At 38.8% G+C, this 10363-nt stretch overlaps 1 protein-coding gene across 1 annotated transcript; it reads left to right on the forward strand.

Annotated features, from left to right (window-relative positions):
- The first annotated feature begins 2849 nt into the window (after positions 1 to 2849).
- LOC103720484 (probable membrane metalloprotease ARASP2, chloroplastic) lies at positions 2850 to 4563 on the forward strand. The gene has a single exon (XM_008810199.3). The coding sequence runs from the start codon at positions 3008 to 3010 to the stop codon at positions 4304 to 4306; it is 1299 nt and encodes a 432-aa protein (XP_008808421.3). The 5' UTR covers positions 2850 to 3007; the 3' UTR covers positions 4307 to 4563.
- Positions 4564 to 10363: the final 5800 nt, after the last annotated feature.

Genomic DNA, 10363 nt, shown 5'->3' on the forward strand with positions numbered 1-10363 from the left:
TTTGATGGTGATAGGACAGAGCTCAGGGCTGCCTGGAAGGGTGTCGCCTATACGAGACGGGTGTTGAGGGCGGAGTAGATCCTTCTTAAGAGGAATGCGGCCATAGTGGTTGACTGAATATGCGGAGAGGGGCGGATGGGAAAGAGTCCCCTCTTTTTTGGGACATCCGTCGGTTGGCGGGGGAGTGCAACACCTTTTAAGCTGTACATGTGTATCGGGAGGTGAACAGAACGGCAGATTGGGTTGCCACCTACGCCGCCCAGCATTCCGAAGAGATCCTTTGAACACAATAGGAGCTTCTCTTCCATCCTTAGGCCATTTTTTCACTTATGATTCTATTGGCCGCACTTGCTCTAAAGTTGGGTGATCAGCCGTTGTATTAACACATACACACACACACACACACAATTTTTTCATGCTAGTCCAACTTAACTTAAGTTGAAGCTTAGATTCGATATACATGAGTTTACTTTTTAGAAGTAGGGGATAGTGATGTTTTCGTCTTTTAATAAAAGATGGTCATGTGTTTGTCTTATAGGGAAAGAGAGAGTATGTGGCTTTATTAGAAGGGGAAGATGGTTATGTGAAAAGAGGTTGAGAGAGAGAAAATTGTTTCTAGTAAGGCGAGGAGTCCATGAGAGATGGAGCCAAACTCATTTTTTTGGCTTTATTTTTTTTGAATAAATTTATTCTTTTCTTTCATTTTTTTTTCCACTACCATTGCATGATTTAATCGAAGTTTACTATGGATATACTGAATTGGAATACTTGATTTACACTGAATAGCATGCCATTCTACAAATATTTTAACTTTCTCTAGCATGATAACTTTCCAAATAGCTTTATAGTAAGGGCAGAGGACATGACCATTTTTGATGAATTTACAATGAGAGTCAACAGTAAAGATATTATTTGTTATTTTATCAAGATTTAAGCCCATGAATAAACATGTAAATACTTCATGAAAGAATTGTGACAATGCACTTTCTATGATTTTATCAAATATAAATTGCATGGTTTAGGGTAATATTTGAAAAAAAAATATTTCTATGAACTAGTTTTGCATGAGAACATATATAATATTAAAGAGAAAAACTATAATATATCTAGAGACCTCGTGAACAAAGAGCGAAGACCATGCAATTGTGAGACTTTGTCAAATATCAAGTGGTCGGCAATATGAAGAGAAATTTTACGCAAAGAAGATGGTTAAAGGAGTGAATGGTTCAAGTTACCTTCAAGAAATCAATTGTTGCAAATCAATTTTTGGCATGTGGCTTGTACATGATCTGGATAAGAGAAAGAAGAGGACATAAAAGAGGATGAGTGTAGAGATTGGATGGACATAAAAATGGAGTGGAAATATATGGACCCATATTGGAGGGTTCCTGTTATATATATTAGAGATAAGTAGGTTATCTAAGCAAAATGTCCTTAATGGTCCAAAATTTAGACATATAGAGCAGTACCTATCCTAATGCAAATAGTTAACTTATTATTCACATTGTTTCTAATAAATTGCTACATGATGAATCTCAGTATATTTTTTATAACTTATATGTACAAAAATATAAAAAAAAAAGGACTCATAAATGAGATATAAGTTTTGTGACTAAACCCTAGACCTCAAATAAAAATAGCAAAGTACTTTCTCAGAGGAAAGTTTTTTAGAAATATTCTTGAAAGGATATTTTCTTTACAAAATTTGGGGGATTGTTAAAACAACTATACATATAAAAGTACATACAAAAAAATGCAATGGCATACAGTGCTAGTTTATGACTATAATATATGGAAATACAATACCAACACCTAACCAATTTCCCATGACATCGGTACCTCCTAATTAAAGATCCCTTCAAAATTAAATTCACTAGTAAATATATAGTAGCCAAAACAATAGTTAGTATAGTAGTAAATATTTTATTGCCATTGGATCTAAGAGTGAACTAAGCAAACGATAAACAATAATGAAAGTTGTAATATGATTTTATAGTGATTTAATTTGTATAATGAAGTTGTATCTTTGACGGATATTGGATACAAAATATCCCTCTAATTGATTGTGAGATGGTAAATTTTTCAGTAAAATATCTTCTTGTACAACAAAGTAATCTTGTGGATAATAAAAAGAAGAAAAGCTCCTATGCCGCCTCCTTCTTCTTTTTTGTTGTAGCAGATTACATGTCTAGTGTGAATACATTCACAAAAGTTAAAATACAACAAATCTCAGAAAACTTTAGACAACTCTTTCTTCCCAATTCACATACCTCCCAGAATGGTCAGTCACAAATGAGGCTACTCAATCTATAGCCCTATTGGCCTCTCTACATACATGCTTAGCTTAGAATACAATATCTCCACTTAACATGATCCTAATATCCCAAATCAAAGAGTGATACCTACCCACGCCACCGATGCCCCTCTGGATTCAACTGATTACTAAAACCGAGTCACCTTCAAGTATGACTACAATGAGCCCTTTGGAACTACTATAACTTCCATTATAAGGCAGCGGCCCTAACCTGAACCAAAGTTTTAAATAATAATTTATATTATTATAACATACCCTACTGAAACTATTTTTAATTATTATTTGTGACTGTTATTTACCGAAAAAGTAGAATTTGAAACTTTAATTTTTGAATAATATTATTATGGTAAGGGTTCATCATGTTGGTAAATAATATATTATAATAACCATCTGGATCACACGGTATTTATATACATAAAATCCGGAACACACGTTTATGAGTCACAACTCACAATTCGCAATCTCATGCTATGTACGTTGGAAAAATTATCCAACTTAAAGCCCTCAAGATGTCCACATGGAAAGCCGCTTACTACCAAAAATTATCCAAGCCCACCCTCCACCTGCCTCCCTCCCTCCCTCCCTCACTCCTTCCTCCCCAGCTTAATCCCCATCACCACCCGACCAACCAAATAAAGAAAACAATGTTTTGAAAAAAATACACTCCAAAAGTATCCAGCTTTCGTTTCAAGGATGATAAATCTCTTGTCGGCCCACTCCCCCACCCCAACCTTCTTCTCTTTTCCCCCTTCCTCCCCGTACCCAAAACCACCAACCATCTCCTACTCCCTCCTCAAGGCCTCCTACTCCCCTCCCCCCACCGTCCAATCCCTCCTCTTCCCCGCCCGTCGGCGGCGGCGGCGCTGCAACCCCTCCGCCCCCCGGGCCATCGCCGCCGTCGGCCTCGAGAGCGCCCAGTCCGTCCTGGAGGCGGCCTCCGTCCTGGCCGCCATCATCCTCATCCACGAGTCCGGTCACTTCCTCGCCGCCAGCCTCCAGGGCATCCACGTCAGCAAGTTCGCCATCGGCTTCGGCCCCGTCCTCGCCCGCTTCGTCGCCAACGGCGTCGAGTACTCCCTCCACGCCTTCCCCCTCGGCGGCTTCGTCGGCTTCCCCGACGACGATCCCGACAGCGACATCCCCCCCGACGACGGCGACCTCCTCAAGAGCCGCCCCATCCTCGACCGCTTCCTCGTCATCTCCGCCGGCGTCGCCGCCAACGTCGTCTTTGCCTACCTCATCGTCTTCGCCCAGGTCCTCGCCGTCGGCCTCCCCGTCCAGGAGCCCCTCCCCGGCGTGCTCGTCCCCGAGGTCCGCGCCGGCTCCGCCGCCGCCCGCGACGGGATCCGCCCTGGCGACGTTATCCTCGGTGTCGATGGTGCCTCGGCCCCCTCCGTCACGGAGTTCATCGACCTCATCAAGATGAACCCCAAGAGGAATGTGGCGATCAAGGTGGCGAGGGAGGGGATGGAATCCTTGGAACTCAATGTCGTCCCCGACGAGAGCGTGGACGGCACCGGGAGGATCGGGGTCCAGTTGTCACCCAATTTCAGGCTCTTCAAGGTCCGGCCGAGGAACCTCGCCGAGGCTACGACGCTCGCCGGCAAGGAGTTCTTCGGTTTGACATCAAGTGTCTTGGATGGCTTGAAGCAGATTTTCTTGAATTTCTCGCAGTCCGCCGGGAAAGTTTCGGGCCCCGTGGCGATCATTGCTGTCGGGGCGGAGGTTGCGAGGTCCAGCTCCGATGGGTTGTTTCAGTTTGCAGCTGTGATTAATCTTAACCTTGCGGTGATCAACCTTCTTCCGCTGCCTGCGCTCGATGGTGGGTCGTTGGCTCTTCTGCTTGTTGAGGCAGCTAGAGGTGGAAGGAAGATTCCCCGGGAGGTGGAACAACGAATTATGTCATCTGGGATATTGCTGGTTGTTATGATCGGGCTCTTCCTCATTGTCCGTGACACTCTAAATCTTGATTTTATCAAGGAGATGTTGTGATTAGAGCTCTGAATTGATGAAGGGATTCAGAAATCAGAAAATTGAAAGTTCTATGGACCGGACAGGAGAGGAGATTCAATCTCCTCAGGTAAAACGTTTTCTTCTTCTTTCTTCCTTAATTTACTTCGATCTGGCAAAGTATGCCTCTCACATCTGTTGTAAATTAGCAAAATTATTCTTTAGTAAAAAAGTGAACTACTTTGTTACACTGGGAATAAATTTATATATACCTGCAATTTGAAGTCAGTTGTTTTATACTTGCTTTTTAGCTCAAAGATCTTGCTGGATATCCACTTCTTATGGTACTTGTTGATTTTCATATAACCTGAAAGATATAAGTGGCTGGCTTATGTATTTAAGTATCATCAAAATAGAGCTAGCCTCCTATTTGAATCAATTAGCTAAACCAAATACAGAAAAAAAAAGTCGGAACCAACATAGTCTGCTGGAAGTAAGAAAAAATGCAACTCAACTGGGAATTTAATTATTTAATTAGTGCCTTTGGGTAACTTGTCTTACTGTGACTTTTTGTATTGTCAAGTTAAAGGTATGGGAAAGACTAGATACTGATTATAGAAACAAAAAAGATGTTATCTGTTACTTTTCTGCAATTTTAAAGGAATAATTTATTTTAGCAGGGGACCATTGTGGAATGAGTGCGTTGAACTGCCAAAAGCTCCTTAACCATGTGTAGTGCTTCCAAGGATGCCATCTAGCTTAAGTTAATATTAAGGCTCCTAACAGGCATGAGTTGATGCAAGTATGGACTGAAATGTCAAGGGAGAAAGGCATAAAGAGATAAAAATTATCAAGGTGTGGCACTTAATGCCCAAAACAATATCAGCATGGTGGGCCAATCGGTGCATTATTTATGGGTGATGGAGTGGATACAAAGGGGATAGATCAGAAGGAACGTCAACAGAAGAGCCCTTAGGACAGGCATTATCATTGGTAAAGACCTTAAGATATTGAAATAATGATAGTGGATCTGGAGATAAGTAGCCATTTGGATGGTAAGAAACGTGTAAACTTTAAGGATATGTAGAGAGAGTTGCATTTAAAAATGTAGTAGCAATAGAGGAAGGAGAATACTGTATAGGTCTTTCTGCAAGAGTAGTCAGATTAAAAAGCTAGAAGGCTTGGGATGATTTACAAAAGCATTGAGAAAGGCAGTAGTAGGCCATGACATGGCTAGAAATACTAAAACATCGATCTGAGAGATTGAAGCAATGGTAAGTATAATGTCATGTAACCCGGAAAGAACCCTAGGGGAGAGCTTGATGTGTTATTAGAAAGAAGGTCTTGAACATATTTTTGTACAGGGCATGGAGTTAGTTATAAGGATTCAAGTGCCGTAGGACACCAAGACAGGTTACTGTCTTAAGTGTCGAGACAAGACTGTCCCACCTTTGTCCTAACATTCCGATCGGTACATCTTGGGACATTCCCTATCCCAAATGTTGAGATGGGGCGGTACAGTGGTTGTCCCGTTCCATAGGAAAACCGGGACAGCCCTATCCCATAAGATTTAAAACCTTGGTTGGTTATAAGCAAGAGACCAAGGATAAATTCACTCATTAGGTGGGTGCTTGAGAAAACAAGATGAATACAGCTGGCAAGAAATAAAGTGTAAGAATGGCCGCTGTCTAGTATTGACAAGACATAAGAAGAGTTAAGAAGTATATGAGTAGCAATTTCAAAAATATTTGTACTTACATTTTATTATAATGTAATGCACCCCAGAAAAAAGCTAGCAACCCTAGGGGAGAGCTTGGTGTGTTATTAGACAATATGTTAACTTATTTTTGTACATGGCATGATGATAGTTATAAGCAGGAGGCAAAGGATAAATCCACTCATTAGGTGAGTGCTTAAGATAACAGAATGAATATTTTTGGCAAGATAAAAAGGGTAAGAATGGCTGCAGCCTGGAATTAGCAAGGGATCAGCAGAGGTAAGAAGTATGCAAGCCATTTCCAAATGTCAATAATTGTTTTTTTATTATACTATGTTGTCTTTACAAGTATGGTTACCTATCAATATTGTACCATGTTGGGCATATATTGAGTTCTTGCCCTCATTTGTGGTTGCACAATTATTCGCCTCTTGTTTCCCTAGAATGCAATTGTCGAAGATTGTCTTGTCTGCAACCAGTTGTTTAACTTGATTGAAGCACCACTGCACATAGAGGCTTGCTAGAGCATTTCCCTTAGCGACATAAGAGTCATTGACTGCTGGAAAGTTGTCACGATGTAGAAACCATAGGAATTTTGATTGTGGTAGAAAGAGTAATTCATATTAAAGTCTTGACTACTGGAGATGTGGGAGTTGATAGCCTCAAGTAAAGTTTTTGGAACCTATTTTTGGGTTCTAGACTTCTCAATCTTTGTAGATATCATTTGAGTTTCGGTTGGACATTGATTACATGATTCATTAATGATGACAGTGCATCAGTTCAAGTGGTTAACAAGTCACAAGTCCGATCTGTTTGAACTATGATTTTTGTATTGGAGCTTTCTTTTCTTCATGTCTAGTAATGTCTTTTCCCGTCATCTGAGACAATTTTGAAGGAAATAAGCATCTCCTAATTATATATAAATGAATTTGGTTTTAGTTAGATATAGATAAAGTCTTATTGTTCCTTCAAATCAAAGGGTGTTAAAAACCAAACTGGTGCATTTTAAAGAGAAGCATAAATGCATTGTCCAAAATGGATGAATAGGCTGAAAAGCATTTTAATGTATGTTATTGCATCCCATTTGAATGTGAAATGTGATCGATGATATCTTATTTTGCTGTTGACATTGGAATTGGCTTTAGTACATTGGTAATTATGTCATTATCATATTGCGATGGATGAGATATGATGGTTTCACCGAACTGATCCACAATCTTTCTGGCAATCAACTGATGGACCAGCAGTTTTTATCAAATGCTTATGCTGCTGAAAAGCAGTTGTTTCTGAAGTAATTTCTCCATGGAGCCTTTTCTTTATATTGCTCTGGTTTTCCTCATGCAACACTGAATGTTGACATTTTCTTACATTTGATGGTCAGAATTGTAGCTGGTCATTTGATCAAAGTGCAAAGTTCATATTCCTATTTTGGAGTGTGTTTGCTGATATGATTGGCATTCTAGGAAAAACTAATCTTTTTCTTTCATATGCTGATTATTAATGTTTTGTCAGCTTAATTTTAAACTTCCTGGACTTCAATACTCATGAGTGCTGTCTGTCAACTAGATTGCATGCAGTTCATTACAATCCACTCTGCTGCTTTACTTACGCAGAATAGCTTCTTTGAGTTCATTAAATTTTGTGACTTGAAGAAGTCTAGTGAATTACATGAATTAATCATTCATATTTAGAGGATGAGGATTTCTTCCATCAATGAGGTTGGGAATATGTGTAAATTAGCGCGAAGCTGTCTCGTATGCACTGATATCAATACTTAGAATGCGCTATATAATTCGGTAAGAGAAAATATATATGTGCGCTAATATGGTCATGCACCATACCAATCATCTAGATGCAATTCTATAGGCCAATCGTACAAGCGCATGGTGAATGGGACCTACAGAAATAGGTCTTAGTGTAATTAGCCTACATAAGGCATGGTGCACGGTCATATAGTTGGCTGGTGAATTTATTAAGTATTGCTCGTAACCAACTCCATTGGTACTTTCTTTCACTATTGCCATTGTTGATTTAGTTGATTCAATAAATTATGGCAGGGTCACAATATGAACTAAATAGGACCCCCGCTATTATAATTGCTTCATGGTAAAGATACAAAAAAGGTAACCATCGAAGGCATGTTCGAATGCTTTAACACAGGTGGACCCATCATCGCCATAGAAGTAATTCATTTGGTGGGCGGGCAACCATTAGCTGCATGGATTTCTTTTCCCTTCCCATTTTGACAAACAACAGCAGGGTTCCATTTTAGAGTTTCCTCGAAATATCTTACTGTCGAAATAAATTCTTTATTTTAATTTTGTTGTATTTTATGATAATTGGGATCACCTTTGTTAATCACAACCAACCTTTTTCTTTAAATATTAGCAATGAGAACTGTTCATATTCTCATAGTGAAGTCAGACACTCGGCAACTTTAAACAGAAATAAGTGGAAAATGTTTATTGAAAAATTATTTAATCATAGGTCACTAATCAAGAGAAATATTCGTGAAATATCTTATGCTTTGGAGGATCACAGATAAACATTTGTGAAATTTTTAATTAAAGACTAGATATAGAGTTAAAAGAGCTCTTTTTGGATGATCCATGCCAATCAACTATTGTCCTAGTAGCCTAGTTATTTGGATCCGGGAAAAATTCAAAGGCTTTCAGTTTTTATTATTTTAAACTTTCTATCTTTTTAGTTGAAAAGAAAGATGGAAAATTTTAAAAGAAAAAAAAAAAAAACAAAGTGATCTAATTTCTGTGGGGGGAAGGAAGATGATTTTTCAGCAAAAAAAAAAAGGAAGATGATTTGAGGAAGGAGAAAGTGTAGACAAGAGGCGTTAAAATTCTGGTTTGGATCGAGTGGACGGAATCACGGACCGCCCCTGTTTGTCAGCGAAGGCCATCATTCGCCTTCCAGCTGGTGCCGTCTTTGATGGGACTTCTCGCTCCGGCGACCAAATCTTGCGCTGGAGCCGGATAAGGCACCGAGATATTGTTAGATGGATAGATAAATTAATTTTACCATATGGTAAAATTATTATATGTATTTATTTTACCTTGCCGTAAATCTAGTCCATTAACCAGTTCGACTGGAAGTAAAAGCTGGATCGGCCCGGTTCTTGGTAATAATCAAAGTTTGTCCAGCCCAGCTTGATTGGGTTCACCGTAGGATCAGCTAGACTGGGTCTAGTCAACCTATCTGTTGGGTCTATTTGAGTTGGGTTTGCATCTACCAAACCGGCCTGTTACGGTATATTGGGAATTTGGGATGGAGCCTTGAGTCCCGTTGAAAAAATGTGTACATACTGATTTCTGACACGTTGTGCCTCTGACGTGGAAAGAGCAGCACGCATTTTGGAGCATCTCTTTTGGGGTATACTGGTTAATCTGACCTACAGTATTTAATGAAATTTTTTATGCATCGTTCGTTCTCACAGTTACACGTTATGACATGCGGTAAAAGATAAACATTGAGCGAAATGGTGAGGATTGAATGAGTAAAAAAAAATCGTATTATATAAATTATAAAAAAAATCGTGAATCAAGAATTCTATATTTTTTTAGAGTTTCAAAGAAAAATTATTATTAAAAATTATTTAAATAAGTTTTTCACATGCATGGCATGTATTAAATACTAGTTTTTCTAAAACGAATAGGAAAAGTTCAGCATATGCTTAGCAAAAAAATATTCACTGATTAATTGTATGAATAATGGAGATAATATTTGGCATAGATTGATGCAAATGCTGCCAAAATGGATGTCTAGAATAAAGCTTATGATGTTGTTTTGGAAAGCCAAAAGGTAATTTAAAGCTACGAACGATCTCTTCTTGTTAAAGATGCTTTTTTGTGACTTTGCAAAAGAAGAGGAAATAAAGTGAAATTTATAAAATTTATAAAAATGAGAGTGGAGATGGTCACCCATCATAGTAATTTTCATTATAATAATGGAAACATACATAGGTTAAATATGTGTATGAGATGTGTTGGTGGAACTACATTACAAGCTTCTTTTTCTTTTTGGATATTCAATTCTTTTTTTTTCCAAGTTTTTTTTTCTCCATCCAAATAGGATAAACAAAAGGCCTACATATATTCTAAATTAATTTAGATATGAATCACTTTTCGTGCCATTAGACATTTAGAGTCATAAATTTGCCCTCTCTCCAGATCCGGCGGAACAGTGGACCTGCCAGGCTGGCAGCGATTTGATCACTCCCATTCTCTCACCTCAGGGCTCCCAACCTAAAAAATAGCCTCGGAACGATGGCATCTTTTTTTAATCTATTTCCCCCTCCCTTATTTCCTTTTTCTGACAAAAAAAACAAGAAAGTAAAAGGAAGATGATAAAAAAAAGAGAGTAGGTAACGA

This window comes from Phoenix dactylifera, chromosome 11 (genome assembly GCF_009389715.1).
Source record: "Phoenix dactylifera cultivar Barhee BC4 chromosome 11, palm_55x_up_171113_PBpolish2nd_filt_p, whole genome shotgun sequence".
Classification (NCBI taxonomy): domain Eukaryota; kingdom Viridiplantae; phylum Streptophyta; class Magnoliopsida; order Arecales; family Arecaceae; genus Phoenix; species Phoenix dactylifera.